The 15,968-nt window shown below is 36.6% G+C and overlaps 1 protein-coding gene across 5 annotated transcripts in view; it reads left to right on the top strand.

Annotated features, from left to right (window-relative positions):
- Nucleotides 1–15,968, top strand: part of TMTC4 (transmembrane O-mannosyltransferase targeting cadherins 4) — a 59,888-nt gene that overhangs the window by 3,815 nt on the left and 40,105 nt on the right. For all 5 annotated transcript variants that reach the window (XR_010428425.1, XM_064646091.1, XM_064646090.1 and 2 more), the window contains 3 exons: nucleotides 3,376–3,491; nucleotides 5,530–5,746; nucleotides 9,751–9,838. Coding sequence is in view for 4 of the 5 variants with exons in the window: in XM_064646091.1 (XP_064502161.1) it covers nucleotides 3,376–3,491; nucleotides 5,530–5,746; nucleotides 9,751–9,838 (421 nt within the window). In the remaining variant the exon portion in view is untranslated. The remainder of the gene's footprint in view (nucleotides 1–3,375; nucleotides 3,492–5,529; nucleotides 5,747–9,750; nucleotides 9,839–15,968) is intronic.

Here is a 15,968-nt window from a genome sequence, read left to right as displayed (position 1 = left end):
CTAGAAGAACACAATTCACTTTTTTTTTTTTGCCTTGCACAAGGTTTGGAGGCATCTTATCATAATGTGTCTTTTAGAATCCTGCAGAATTACTGTTTCCTTAGACAAATTTCTATTATGCACGTGTAAGTCATCATACCTTCAGTTGTAAATATATGGGGGGATAATACATCTGCCAGCTTGGAAATAAATCACAAAGCTTTCAAGAGAATGTTGTAGACAAATTAAGAACCTGTAACGTTGTTTGATTATTTTTAAAGAAGTATTGTGTTGTAAATTACAGAGCTCTAGGCAATGTTTCATTCTGCAAAGTTTTATTTGGGACCTGTTTATAATATTTCCTGAAAGAATGAACAAAAGACTGATGTTGAAACAAGACAGGTTGTTTTGTTAATGTGCAATTTCCACACTTGTAATCTCTTTCCATTTCTTTCAGTCTTTACTTTCAAAATGTTTCAGTTTCTCCATGCAACACAACAACACTAGGATTCTAGCTGTTGGCAACACTGAGAAATTCAACCAACTGCTTAAATAAATTAATTTATACTTAGTCTGTATGTCTGAAAAACTGTGAGGCTGATTCTATTTTTCACTTCAAAATCCTCTATTATTCCCTAGATATTAAATAAGGGTTCTTTGACAATATCATTTTAACACAGGGGTCATATAAATATATGGAAATACAAAATCCACAAGAAAAATGCAGAGACAATGAGTTTACCAGTTTAATGGGGAGGGAGAGCATCTAGCAATGGCACAGTTTATTAAGCAAAGCATAGCAAATTTTATTCCTATTCAATAGGAGAGACAGCAGTTGAAGTAATTTTGTAGATTTACTGAGCATTACTCACTGGTATTTTCTTGGCTACCACACAGTATTTACTACCTGCATCACCCTAATCTTTTAATTTTTTTTTTGTTTTTTTAGTGAAAGATACACCATTAGTTGACCCCATGGCTATTGTATCATGGAACATTCTGTTACTAGATTTTATTGGAGTTGAAGGCTGTTTTCCATATGCTTTCTTGTCATTTTAAGCAGCATTCTAACTGGTACATGACAGTGACTTTTGTCTTTATTTATTTACTAGCTTGGCAAGACAAACAGTTGGATTAGGCAGAGCTTCAGACACAATATGTCATTTTCATAAGCCTCTATAGAAAAACTGACCTTTCTTCAAGTCTTGAATTCTGCTGTCTGTAAGCTGCTGCTAATCAAATATTTAGAGATTCTTTGATATCTACTTTAGGTTCTTAAAGAGGAAATCCTATGTAGCTTTTAAACAGCTGTGTCTGTTAGAGCAAATTGTTCCTGTTTTAGGGTAAGTCCACCGAGTAGGAAAATTAATGTAAGGAACTTCCTCACAGAACTTGGATAAAAGAGAAAGATACGCAATTGAAGATTTTTAGGTCATGTGTAAGTGTAATCTAATCACTAAGTAATTCCATGCATTCAGCTTTTCCTGCATTCTTTCAATGGAAGACAAAAGATGACTGATTATAGCGGAAAGGGAAATCAAGCCTTGTACATCTCAAATATATTTCCCATCTCAAGTTATTGAAGACCATCTGTGACATAAAGACATACTTTTAAACTTTTAACAGTGAAAAAGAAAACTCTCTCTTTCATAGTCCATTTCTTTGGCAAATATACATAAGGAGCAGTGCTGCTGGTTGGAAAAACAGTCTTAGGGCCACACCACCCTCTGACAATTGTCCCCTGCAGAGTACAAAGACTTCAATAGAAGTTGGTGTACCTCCTTTCCCAACTTGCCCTGGAAAAGCAGGCTGTATTGATTTAGTGAGCTGCTGGTTGAGTGCGGTCCTGCTCTGAGAGTCAAATTATAACCTTTAGGGTTCGTGCATACCAGTGAGGAATGGAACAGGAATTTCGGTGCCTAGGGCTAAAATTGCCTTAGAGAAGTTCTGGGAGAAGAAATTTTTAGCTATTACTTGGCAGTAGAAACATCTGTGAGAAAGTGAAGAAACTTTTCACCTTGATAATTCTTAAACCCAAATAGGATTCCCCTGTGAGTGTTGATTTCTTAAGAATTTCCCTGAGAGTGCCTTAATTGACAGCTGCAGTATAGGACTTTTCAGACTGCAGTTTTATCCCTGCTCTCTTTTCTGAGTATTGATTAGTAACCTGTTAGAGAATGCTTCAGTTCATTTGACAGTGTGCTAGGAATTTTAGCTTACTTCCCCTTTCTACTTCTTTTTTAATCAGTTATATAATACTGGCTGAATTTGATCAAGTGATAGAAATCTTGTTGGATTTTTTTTATTCTGTTTTTGGATGGATGAAAGAATATGTTAAGAGAGAAGCAGCAACAAATAAGTTATTTTAGGTTCAGTTTAGCAGCAGCCAGTTATTAGGGTCTAGAAATTTGGCTGTAATTTGGGCAGAAGGTGGGGGTAGAGTAACTTGCTGATTGCAGGTGTAATACTAGCTAGTACAATTTTGTTCCTAGGTTCTCTCTCAAGTGTTTTTAAGCTGCACATTTGCTATAGCATAAATTCATAGTTAATTGCGCCAGGGAAGAGGAGAAAATGGGCAAGTATTATGTTTGAGCATCCAGGCTTGTCCTTATAGAAAACTGAGGCAGGTACTACCAAGATCCTTATGTTTCCTTTCCAAATGGAATGCTTTCCATTCAACATCCTACATTTTTTGGATCTTTTCATAATCAGCATGGCTTGGAGATAAAAGGAAAGAGTAGACTTTTCTTTTGTAGCATTTTTTTAATGTCCCCAGTTGCACCCCAAAATAAAATAATTCATTACTTTTCTGTCTTTTGCTTTTAATCTTTTAGAGTAGCATATAGAGATGTTGATTCCTGATTTCATGTTTTAAGAAATAATTGAGAAAAAGCGATTTGAATAGTGTCCTGTGTGAAGTAAGGCTTCAAAAAGAACTAATTGTTGTTTTCTATCTTTAGTCTCCTTGCTTTCATGCTTTCATTAGTAGTTGTGCTACTGACACTGGTAAAACAGTAGCTGTTTGCAGCTGTTTGTAGTTGGCCTGCTTCGCAAGATAACCTAGACCTAAAATCAAAAACTTTTTACAAAATTATAAGGTTTATGTGTTTCATATCTCAGCTATTGACCAGATTATAAACCACTGTGAATATGCACAGCTCTAAATTTCATGTAGTTATGCCTGCTTACAGAATCCAAGATCAGGGCCTTTATGATGTCAGGCATTCAGATGTTCATTGCAAACTTGGGTACCTTGTCAAATGTCAGTAGTGAGCCAACAAAACTGCTATGTCCATGTTAGTATGAGTTTGTATTATTAGAACTTGTTGGTATTTTAGCTGCTTTGAACAAAGGAGAAATGTAAAGAATCTGCTAATTTATGATATTTCCTTTCAGGACCTCAGGGCAGAAACCCCACTTGGTGACCTGTGGTATCATGACTTTTGGGGTAGCAAACTCAGCAGCAATACCAGTCATAAGTCATATCGACCACTAACTGTCCTAACTTTCAGGTGAGACTTGTCTTTTTGCTTCAGGTCTGAATATTTTTTTTAACATATATTAGCTCAATTGATTTTAGGGAGGAGGCAACAGAAAAGGAGAGAAACAAAGTATCTGGAAGGTAGTTGGATATCTTCCCTAAATATGATTTTCCTGTTCACTACCTTAATCTCAAATTGAGTTTTAATTTTCCATTTGGTCCCTTCCCAAAGTATACATTATTTTGACATTCTATATTTCTATGTACTTTCCAGAGATTTCATCTTATGCTCTTATATAGCTCGTACTAGGGCAGTATGGTTTAGTATGTAGGTCACATCATCAAAGAACTAGGCTATGTATGTTCCCTTAGCCATGCTGCCACTTATACCGCTATTGTAGTTTCTGTTCTCTACTTTCCCGCTACCTGTCAAATGGTTTATTTTATAAATAGCATCAATGTACTGTGGCCTTTTGCCACCATGTCACTGAATAGTCTTCCCACCTCCTACCCCGGATAGTCTAACTTAAGTGAGTGTTTGTGTCTGAGAATCATAGCCAGGGAGATGTCTGCCTGTAAATATGTCTTGCTGATGTTCTCAAATAACTAACGGTTTAAGAGGATTACTTCTGTAGATGCTTAGCTCATGTTTTTTGCACAAAGATTTGAGCAAGCAGTAGAAGTTTGTCACAGTAATGCAGAGAATCTTTGAAGACTCAATCTTAATCTTCTTATTTTCCCCATGTGACTCAATGTTGTTGATGGGGACCTGGAGCTCATTCTGCAGTTGTGTGCATTCTAAGCCAGGGATTAAGTAAGTGCAGAAGAAGTAGTCCCAGTCTTAGTCCTCATATTCAAGCAAGAACTTTGATTCTTGGTGCAGTGTCAGTGTTTTAAGTATCTGGCACTGTGGGTTTTGCTGTCTGATGGACTTTCTTCACATTTTCATCACAAAAAATATGCAACCGCATAGAATGTGTCACAGTCCTAAACCTATTAAAGCTTTCAGTGCATTACACATTACGTGCTTTCCTTTTTTTCAAGGTCTCTGTGGTATATTCCATCTCTAGTAACATTCTGGTTAGTTTAATGAGCAAACTGGGATACAACCATTACTATATCTGAAAATGTAGATGAGCCTGTGGAGGTGGTCCATAAAACGCTATTTTCACAAGTGAAAAATTGGTTTCCTTAATTTCCCTACGCTCCAACTTTTATGTGTATCATATTTATAATAGGCTAGGGTTTTTCAATAGATTTCACTCATGCCAGATGCAGATTGACCAAATGAACTATATAAAATTCCCTATTCAAACTGAGTTTCTGTATTTCTCACCTACTGATAAAAGTATTTGGATAATAATGAGATGTTTCCCCCTTTTCTTCTCACTTCCCATTTTACTGCAGATTTCCTATCTTGAATAGAGTTTTAGACTGAACTTACACTTCCTTCTGATTCTAATGCTTGTATGAAACATCTTTCTAACGAGTCTCATAAATTAGTTACTAAGATGTGCTGACTGCTTTCTGGGTGGATACTGATTGTACCCAGGTAATTTCCACATTGTCAGTCCAAATACTAGGACCTTTTCAATTAGAATGTCAGTGGAAATCACAGTCTCTGTGCTTTCAGTTTCCTCACTGTGTGGATTTAATTAAAATAATTTCATGAAGTTGGTTTTGGACATGGCTGCTCTTAAGCCCAGAGGTATCCCCCCCAGTAAACTGGGTTGTTTATCCACAAGACACTCCTGCATTGCAACTCTGAACTTGTGTTGTCAACCAAAAGCCAGTTCTAAGTAACTTCAAGTACGATTAACATAGTAGCATTAACTAGAGAGGATAGATACTGTGCTAAATATGATATTCCATAAGAATACCTTGAAGTTAAGATGAGGACATTGTTTCTAGCTGATTTTGGTGGTGAAATGGTAAACCATGTGTCCTGAGACGTGTCAGCTTTTTTTCTGTGTGCATATGGTCTTGCTGTAGGGTTGTTTAGCTTTTCTATTTGCATATTTCTAAACATTGTTGTAATTTCTAACCTTAATATTTTTGTATCTGTGTAGAATTAATTACCTTCTTGCTGGAGGCTTCTACCCAGTTGGTTTCCATGTCATCAATATAATACTGCATTGTACTATCTCAGTGTTGATGATTGATGTGTTCTCAATATTACTGGGTGGACTGCAGTTCAGTAATAAAGGAAGACGGCTAAACCTGGCTCCAAAGTCCTCTCTTCTGGCTGCCTTGCTCTTCGCTGTACATCCAGTGCACACTGAATGTGTAAGTATTGAATAATTATCTGCAATGATTTTTATCTTTACAGTTCTTGACCATCTTGACTAATTAATTCTGTCATAGCCTCATACTCTACACATTACTTTTATATATTCTTAACGCTTCTCTTGGCAAATGTCGTAATAGAACAATCAAATATTATGATTAGTATGTCCAAAGGCTTGTAGTTCCACTGGGCTAGGCCTTATTAAAGAAGATAAATCATTTAAGTACAATACCTAAAGAAGTGTAGGACTAAACTACAGAGTTTCCCTAACTGCTGGATTTCCCTAATTACTTTTCATTTCCATTTGCTTTGATAAAAAATCAAGGAGATAGAAAGGTGGAGCAGGGGCATTATATGAACTTTATATGTGACTATTAGAATAGTGCATCCAGTTTTGCATCCATGCTGCAAGGTCAACACTGGGAAAAATGGAGAGGGCTCAGAAGAGCCGTGAAAATGATTAAAGGACTGGAAATCATCCTGTGTCATGAGAGATCAAACTCCATGAGTTTATATTTTTAATATGAAGGAGAAGATGTAAGGATTTTTTTTTAATCACAGTCTGTAATTATGTACCTAGGGAACACAAATTTGATAGTAGTGGGCCCTTTAATACTGCAGGCAAAAGCATAACAGTGGCTGGAAGTTCAAGCTGTAAAGATGCAGAATAGAAACATGGTACATGTATAGCAGCCAATCAAAATACCTGGCCAAAGCTCAAGTCCTTGTGTGGAAATTATAGTGAAAAGAAGATGGTGTTCTTAAAAAGCTCTTTTGTACTAAGAAAATCTTACAGCCTTATGCCAATGGGCTTGCTGGGTGTGGTCACTGATTTCTTGATCTTGTAGTAATGAATAAATGAAATATAAAATTAACCCAATGTGGGATATTTTTTTTTGTTAGAGTTTGAACAGTCTGAGCAACAGCAAAAGTACTAGCTTTAATTTTGATTTTGTCCTAGCAATGAACACTGAATCCTTATTGCACCTTGTTCTGCATATGTGGCATTGATTTTTCATTTATTCACAACACACCATCGTTTTGGCATCTTGCATTTGCTTTGCACATGATTGATGGGGAAAAGGTTATTGAAAGCTATTCCTCTCAGCTAACTGGAGACCTTGCATGTATCTGAAACCTAGAAATGGTGCACAGTTATGTATAAGTAATTTGGCACCATTTTTGGCAGTGTGGCTAAAACATCTTGCCAATCATTCCGGTGGTTGCTTGCCTGCACAGTAACTTCTTTGTGAGAGTGCATTGTGCTAGTGTCAGAAGGGCCCCTTGTATTTGTTCTCAAAAACCAGTTTTAGATGTCAGAGTAAAGTAAAACAAGCCTTCAGTGCTTCCGATGTTCTGACGTGTAAAGAGAAATGTCACTTGAGTCTTAACTTTGTAATAGACCTACTATTGACTCCTTTATCAATATCCATAGTTTTATTCTTAACTCCATTTGACTCTAAAAATAAATCTAAATTAGCATGCAGATATTAATGAGCCTTTTGTCTTCTCAAATAAATAATGCAGTCTGCTTGCATATTTGAAGTTTGAAGACTTTCATATGCTTTGGGCAAACATTCGAAGAGGAGGGGGAAAAAAAGTAGCATGCTCATATATCATGTCTCTTCTAAGATCCAGGATGAAGAAAAGCCTCTGATCATTTACATGGTGAATAATAAATCTTGCTGCACTGAAGCAGTCATTATTATACTGCTACAGCTCTAGCATGAGTGTGTGTCTGGCAGCATGTCTTAAAAAGCATTCCTCGTGATTTTAAATCTGTGAGTTTTAAGTATCATGACATCCTAGTTTTGAAATGAGATGACATATTTTGAGATAAAATTGTGAATAATGTCTGTTTGCTGCTTTGGGTTTTGGTATATACAGCAAAACAAACTGTCATGTAAAACAGATCTTGAAAGGTGTAATGCTTTCAGTACCTATGTAAGGAAAACACTATCGTTTTTCTACCTGCATGTAAACGGTCTTATGCTGTAGTTCTCTGGTCTAAAAAAGGCTTATTCTCTGTAACACTTCAGTAATTGAATACTAAATGAATCATGGGCATAATAATATATCTGATAGTAATTTAAAATTTGCCTTGTTACCAGTGTCTCTATGCCTGATCTTGCAAACATTGTACTGTTGGAGTCATTTGAGGCCGTGTGTGTTATTAGCCCCTTAATCTCTTTGTTGTAACAAGTGGACATTTATTTTCAAAACTGTGTCAGTTCACCTTTACTTTTATCTCATTAGCGAGAGTGGCTCATGAAAAAGAGTGACACTTCATTATTTTCACCTTTCAAATCACTCCACAGCTATTGAGTTAATTCTTGTAATTCCTCTTTATGATAGAAAAAGAAGCAGAGAAGTTAGGTGCATGGCTTTAGATAAATCAAGAAGTTTTCCTGAACTGAATTTAGGAGTCAAACAGTTTCTTCTTTTATGGTGCTCAGGTGAAGCTGAGGGTAAAGTGGGAGATTCTCTCTTCAGTGGAATCAGTCATACTCTCATGCCTCTACACTTCACTTTCTCTCTCTAATGTTATTTAGAAATAGTTGCCCCATCGTTAGACTGACACAAAAATGCCCTTTTCCTAAAAGCAGGTGCCTTTAAACAAAATGAAGACACAATTGATCTCTTTACTTTCCTGTTTATGTATCACACACAAAGTGGCACAACTGTTGTACTATACAAGAACTGAAGTTACTGCTTTTGTCCCTGAAACATAATCTCAAAAAGTGAATTTTAAAAAACCCCCGTTGCTGTCCTGCTCTGCTTCAGAAAGGCCTCTTTGTACATCTAAAAACATGGCACCCAGCACTTCAGGAAGCAGAGCTAGACTGAAAAGTAAGGGGTGTTTCCACAACCACTGCTGTGTATGTTCTAGAGGGGTTCCAGCATCAGGGCTTATACAGTCCCCTGCCAGCCCCATGTTATGATTTCCACAAAAAATTTTTGGTGTATCCTGACACTTGGGTGTGAAAACTGAAGAAGCAAAAATATGACTTGCTGTATCTCAGCAAGTTATTATAAACACATTTTAGGGGCTTGCTGATAGCCCTGAGATTGCTCTTGATTTAAATACGTTGGCACAGATCCGGAGTACAAAGGTCCCAGAAGGCGCTTGTCATTTTCTTTTGCATTAGTACAGCTTCTGTTACAAGATGCATTTGGAGGTAGCTCTAATGCAAACAATTAATATAACACAAAAAGCTGCTGGAGGTGGAATTTTTTTTTTTTGCCCTGGATCTGCAGGCTGGAAGCTATTTGTCCATTCTAAGTATTCAGACTGTAATTCGAAAGCTGGCTTGTCTTCTGAAAGTTAACAGTCTTGATTTGTGTTTCAGCAGAGCTGCCAATTTTGTTGGGGTTCAGGATGTTTGGCTTCAAAGCTATGTAATGGCTTGAAACTGAAAGAGAGTAGATTTAGATTAGATATTAAGAAGAAATTCTTTACTGTCAGGGTGGTGAGGCACTGGAACAGGTTGCCCAGAGAAGCTGTGGATGTCCCAACCCTGAAGGTGCTCAAGGCCAGGCTGGATGGAGCTCTGAGCAACCTGGTCTAGTAAGAAGTGTCCCTGCCCCATGGCAGGTGAGTTGGAACTAGATGGTCTTTAAGGTCACTTCCAACCAAAACCATTTTATATTTCCATGTTTGCTAAGAGTTCTACTGAAATGCAGTCTGATCCAAAAGATAGAATTGTATAGAGTCTAAATTTTATTCAGTGAAGTCCTTCTTCATTTCTTAAAACAGCAGTTTTTCATAAACTAAAGCCAAATCATTTATGTAGGTGCTACTAAGAAATACCCAATGAAAATTAGGATGCATCTTAAAAAACTGGGTATCACTAATCCAATAAACCAAGTTAAAAAAAAATAAGCAGTGATACAGTGGTCTTCTTTTATGTATTGCAATTTGTATTTGTGAGTGTACCTTTATCTCAGGTTTTCTAAGAATAAAAATCTGATAATTTGAAATGTCTTTCTTCTTTTTTTTAAGGTTGCTGGGATTGTTGGCAGAGCAGACCTACTGTGTGCCCTGTTCTTTTTGTTGTCATTCCTTGGCTACTGTAAAGCCTTTAGAGAAAGTAAGCATTCTGTTTGTCCCTTTAATTTTCTGTTGTGTACATTTTCAGCATTTGTACATTTCAGAGAAGAATAACAAAACTAAAAATGTCAGATTGTTTTGTTTAAATTGATTAATGTTTATACCCTCATAATATATATTTTAAAAAACCCTGCTTTAGCAGGTATTTATTGTTAGAAGTACTGGAAAGGTTGCTGTCCCTAGTCTCTGTTAAACACTATGAATTTATTTTAAGAAAAGTCTATTTTATAATAGGCTTATTTGCTAAATGTTTTATTGTTTAGAAGTATAATAAAGTATTTTAATACGTATTTTAGAAAGAAATTAAGCCTACATATGTATATTCTTAAATATTTTACTATATTTTATGTTGTTATGTTGCGATGTCTTAAATGGGAACAGACTTGAGCAACCTCACTTGTATTTTAATGAATTATAAAAAATTATTTGTATGAGTAAGCCTTCTAAGTTTCTGCAATAGGAAAGTGCTGGCTTATAGTGCTGAATACAGTGTTACTCATAGTTTTTGTAAGACAGCTGTATTTAATATGAACAATTCCTTTCAGGATGTTTTTTCTAGTCAGCTTTTAGCTCTGTTGTACTATTTGATCTGAATGCAGGTTGGCAGTTCAAATACAGTTGTGGAGAAATTATCTTGGTGCAGATGCATGAATTCATGACTATGAAAAACTATGCAGCACATGCAATCTGGTATCCTAATGTGCTCCACCACAGGAAATATGGGAATCATTTGGTGAACCCATAAGGAGCTGTGTTTTGAAGAGGCTGTATATTGGCTCAATAGGCAGGGCCTGTAATGAGTAACCAGAGTTGTCAGTGTATTTTAGAAGTATCTGAGCTGACTTTGTGATATAGCTTAACAACATAGTTGTGGCATCATAGAGACCTTAGTGTAGGCTGAGGGGAGTAAGTTAGTGCACAGTGAGCTGTAAGATGCTGTGAATAGCTCCTGTTAATTGTTTAGATTGTTTGGAACTATTTTGCATATTTCTATTGTTGATATAATAAATTTACCTAATCTTTGCCACTTCAAATGATACTTAGGGTGATTCCTGTTCACTTCTGATATATTTTTCTTCCCTTTGAGTAGGTTTCATTTCTTTCAACTGAACTAATAATTTCTTGATAAAAATTGGCCTTGGCTTCTTGCTTGTTGGTTTTTTCTTTTCTCACCTATTTTCCTGGATATGATTGTACTTATGATGTTGCTTGTATTAGTGGAAGAGTAAATTAGACAGATGAAAATAATGGCTGTGTGCTTTCCAGTGTATTGGTATGGGTACGCCTGTAAGGCAGAGGTAATAATCTTTACTTGAAAACTCAAGAGCCAAATTCTTAGGATGACCATTGGAGACTATTATGTTGGACTCTAATTATTTTGTTATGGAGGACATCTCGGAAATTATTAAGAATGCAATGTTACTCAAAGTGCTTGTACAACTTGTGAAGGCCAGTTTGATAGCTTTTAGAAGTCAGTGTCATTTTAATAGTAACCCTGGACTGAAATTCATGTCATTGATATAGAAGAAGGAAACTGTTGTGAAGACAAGATACTAAGCAGCACTTACTCTTTTTTGTTGGACGTTACATCATAATAGGGAAGGAGCTATGTCTCTTAAGCAAATTTGCCAAGTAAAGCTACAGTCTGCCAGCATTGTCTTTCAAATCAGTTTTCAAACCTTCACTGCCTGCCTTTCCCTCAGCAACTTCTTAAGGAAATTTAGACTTTGTACGCAAGAATTTCTGTCCATGTTACATACTTGAGTCTCTCCTTTAACCTTCATTGCTGCAAAGGCACACTACTGACTCATCTTCAGCTTATCAACCAGGAACTCCATACCCATTTCTGCAGAGTTGCTGCCTAGACAATCCCACAGCCTTGACTGTTGTATGGTGCTGTTTGATTTTCATGAAGTCCATTCCTCCAGCTTGCCCAAAAGAGCAGTCCTGTTCACCACTGTACTCATGTCTTCTCTAGCTGAACCCCCCAATAACCACTATCAGTTTTACTTTCTGCCCTGGCAATAATTTTTTTTCCTTTGGGAGTGGAGGTTGGTCCAGCCAGCAACTGTTTGAATGTTAGTGCTTGTATAGGAAAGGGGGGAAGTGCCTGTATTGGAAAGGGCATCTACAAAGAGAATGGGGGCTCGCTCTTCAGATGGAGAAGACAAGGGGCAATGGGTACATTTGCACTGGAAAAGGTTTCACCTTGATATAAGAAAGACATTTTTTACAGCAGGAACAATCAGTCACTGCAACAACTTCTCCAGAGGTGTGGCAGAGATCCCATCACTGGAGGTTTTCGAGATGCATTTGGACAGGGTGGTCTCATCTAGGCTCCCTTTCCCACAAAAGATTGGACTAGATGATCTTTGAAGGCTCCTTCCAACCTGAGCTCCTTCTGTGATTCTTTGTATGAAAGGCTTCAAGATAATCAAATATGGGGAAGTGACTGTAGTAGAGTATGACTCTTCAGTAGTTTTGTAAAGTAAGTAGAAAATTTTACCCTTGGATGCCTCCATTTTGGTGGTGTGAATTTCCTTTCATGAACAGTTCTTTTAGCCATTCTTAAATAATAGAATAAATAAGGAGTAAAGAACTTCTTATCTGAGTTTAGCTGAGTTTGATTTTGCATAAATTGAGGGAGTCAATGACAGCAAAAACTCTTCATCCCAAATGTAAGTTGGTCTCACTCTGAATATAGGTAAAGAACATGCACATATAAAGAACAGATTTAGCCAGTATCTCCTAAGCTGCAAAGAAAAAATACCTTTTCTGCTCTCAGAATGTTTTCCTTCCAGAATGTCTTTGATACTGCCCATGCATATTTGTAGTTCTAGTGCCAGTTAAAAGTTGGTGTTGCCTCACTTTGTAGGTCAGACCAAAATGGTAATTTATCTTTGTGGAATAGTCTTTCTTAGTGAGAAAGAGGGGGAGAAAACAACCAAAAACCCCTCTGTGCATTCCATTGCATCAAGCTTATGTTTCTAAACAAATAGAGCTGCTTTATGATGATCCTACACAAAAGTAGATTGTACCAGTTTGTTCTGACATCCTATTTCCTTTTGTTCTGCTAGCTTTTTTATATATTAAAGGCAAGCATGACCTTAAACTGTAGGTCAACTGTATGTGTCCTTGTTCCTGAATCTGACTTTCACATGTAGTGCTTAGCTCACCAAATTTTTACAAGGAGTAGGAGAAGAACTATCAAGAGTTGATTTTTTTTTCTTAGTTGTTTAATAGATGCATAGTAGCGTGACTCTTTTGGAGCACTTAAAAGAGGGTACAACTCTTAAGACCTTCAGGATTTGTGGACTGCATTTGCATTGTCTTTTGAATACAGTTACCAAAACGTGTTTTGATGCCAATTTATTAATGAACTGTAAGTGAGCATCAGAGTAAAACGAACACTGAAAAGCCTGAGCTGATGCTACTGATATGGTTGGGTCCTCAGTGGCCATATACTGGTTTGTTACCAGCAGCATCCCAATGCTACTATCAGACAGATAGATTATCTAAGTCTTTAATAAAGCATCTGACTATTCTTGCAGCAAGGCAATGTGAAAGTTGTGGATGGCTGAGTTCAAGAAATCTGTTTGTTTCACTAGCACAGATGTAGTTGATAAATTGTCATTCTTTAAAGAAAAGGAGTCAAAAGTCATGTGTGAAAGACTGGTTAGTGCTTGTTTTCACCTGAGAAAATGAATGTAAATATTTTTAATTTTTTTTCTGGGGAAGTAAAAACTCATAAAATATCTGAGGAGGATTTGGGAGTACTATGGAGAAAGTATATATAATAGTGAAAACAGTCAGAAAAATATCAGTGTCAGGCTGGAAGACTTCCAAAGGAAAATAATGGTTTTTTTGTAAAGCTCAAGATATACTCCAGCTTGTTTGCCTGATTTATTTGGGGGTTTGGTGGATTTATGGATAGACACTTTCTTTTACCCAGAATCTGTAGCATTTTTTTTTAAGTATAGGCATTTAACACTATGTGGGCTATAATTATGTCTTATTGAAGCTCTACAATTCTGTTCCTTTTTCCCAATATACAGTTTTTGAAGTTACCATCTTTGATAGGATAACATTTATAATTGCAAAGAACTAATCTGTTGTTCTCATTCTGTCCTGCTATTTTAAACACAACTGTGGGGACAAATCCACTGCATAGGCTTTGGAGACAGCAAGAGCTGACAACTGTTTAGGTATGTTCTGAAGGGAATTGTGGGTTATTAACTTTGTTGAATTTTAATGCAGCTTCTCGGGGAATTCATAAGGCAATTTAAAACTGCTGTAGTATTCATTTTGCCTTCCTTTGTCTTCAGTTTTGACAGTGATCCAGTTGCATGTATTTGCCATCTGCATTGGCGATCTCTGAGTAATGTAAAATGAGGAGTTCATGATTTGGTCCATGTGAATAATATTGGCCTGGTTATTAAAAAGGGGATCAACTCTTTGCTTATGCATTATGACATCTAAAAATGGCTTTGTTCTGGTTGTGCGTTTCTGTTTTGTTCTGTTCTGTGTAGTTGCCCATTAATCATCCACTTGTTCGTTGCTAATTTAATAAAGCATGCAAAGTAGACTGTAGTGATGAGTTCTATGAATATTGGTGGTTTGTATTATGGAGGTTTTCCTACAGACTGAAAATATTTAGGTCTCCTGTGTGAAAGAGGTCATTGTTAAGATATGGGGAATTTGTTAGCTATTTTGCAATTGGTTGAGAGATATTTACTATTGTTAAACATATAGGCCCTGATTTTTCAAGTATGTGCCCTACTGTTCATATTTGAACACATTGGGAGGGAATAGTTGTAAGTGGAAAACCTAACAATTTTATAATTTTAGTGGGCTGACGAAAAACAATAACTTTTTTCTTTTTAGAGTTAATGTTAACTTTTGGTTCTCCAAGATCGTGTAATTGAGAGCATAGATGCTTCCTTTAGTGTAGCCTGTATGTAATGAGTTTGAGATGGTTGGATATGTTTAAGAATGGCATTTGCTCTTTTTATTTCATTGTTAAGTGAAACACTGAGATGAGCTGAAATAGAATGTGCACAAGGAGATTTCAAACTTAATTTAATTCTAACAGTGGATTCTTATGTGATCTTGTAAGACTAGGTAATTCTTCCCCTTTTGCTTAGCAATTCATGAGAAGGGAAATCTCAGAGCTTGGCTAGATGAGTATTTGTAGTAGTTTAGTTGAAAGGCACCATCCCCGCAGACAAAGCACATTAGTGGAATACGAGTGTTTATGATCCTTTTCAGCTAAAAATTAAAACTTCCTGCAGGAGCTCAACATAACTTGGTTTGCTTCAACTTTCAATGGAGTAGGTGCTTTCACAGAATCAATTAGTGTGTTTCACCTGAAGATGGTCACTTCTAAAACTGCTACAAGCTGTCACCTGGCTGAACCCTAAATTTCTTAATTACCTTTGAAGAAGGAGATGCTGAATGCCTAAGTGTCTGAATTGATAATAATTGTTTGGGATGTTGTTAGTTTGACTTTACAATAATACTAAGCTTGGTACCCTAAATGTAGCATTTTCTTCATATCCTTCACTTCTAAGGAGCTTGTTTTCATTACCTGGTGCATTTAGGACACTGGAAAATAAGGTCTCTTGAAATAGGATTAGCATTTAGGAAGACAGAGTTGAGGTGCATTATCAATGTATTGCTCGTAAATTTAGGATCAGTCAATTCTACACTATAAAGCACTTTGTGTATGCATCCTTGCTCTAGAAATGCTTATACTTAAGTCTAGCAGTCTAAATGGAGGAGCCCTTGTGGCTTGTTTATGGTTTACATAGGTATTTTATTGAAACCCCTCGCTTTTAGACTTAATGTACTCCTAAAGAGGGACAATCTGAGCAACACTTTTGGTTTTCAGTTGAAACACTATATTTTTCTAGCTTAAAAAAAATAAGCTAGATACTCTATTTCTTTGGCATGCTTACAGTTTTGTCCATCTGTTAGAGTGGCACAATGCCCACTCTGGTGTACCACATATGGTGTACCAGTTTCAACCAGGCACAGGTGCCAATGAAAGATCAGTTTCGTTTTCTGACACAGGATTTTTCTAGTGGGAAGCAATGCCCTGTTAGGGGAAA

The sequence above is a fragment of the Pseudopipra pipra genome, chromosome 2 (genome assembly GCF_036250125.1).
Source record: "Pseudopipra pipra isolate bDixPip1 chromosome 2, bDixPip1.hap1, whole genome shotgun sequence".
In the NCBI taxonomy this organism is placed as follows: domain Eukaryota; kingdom Metazoa; phylum Chordata; class Aves; order Passeriformes; family Pipridae; genus Pseudopipra; species Pseudopipra pipra.
This window is presented reverse-complemented; position numbering and strand designations above follow the sequence as displayed.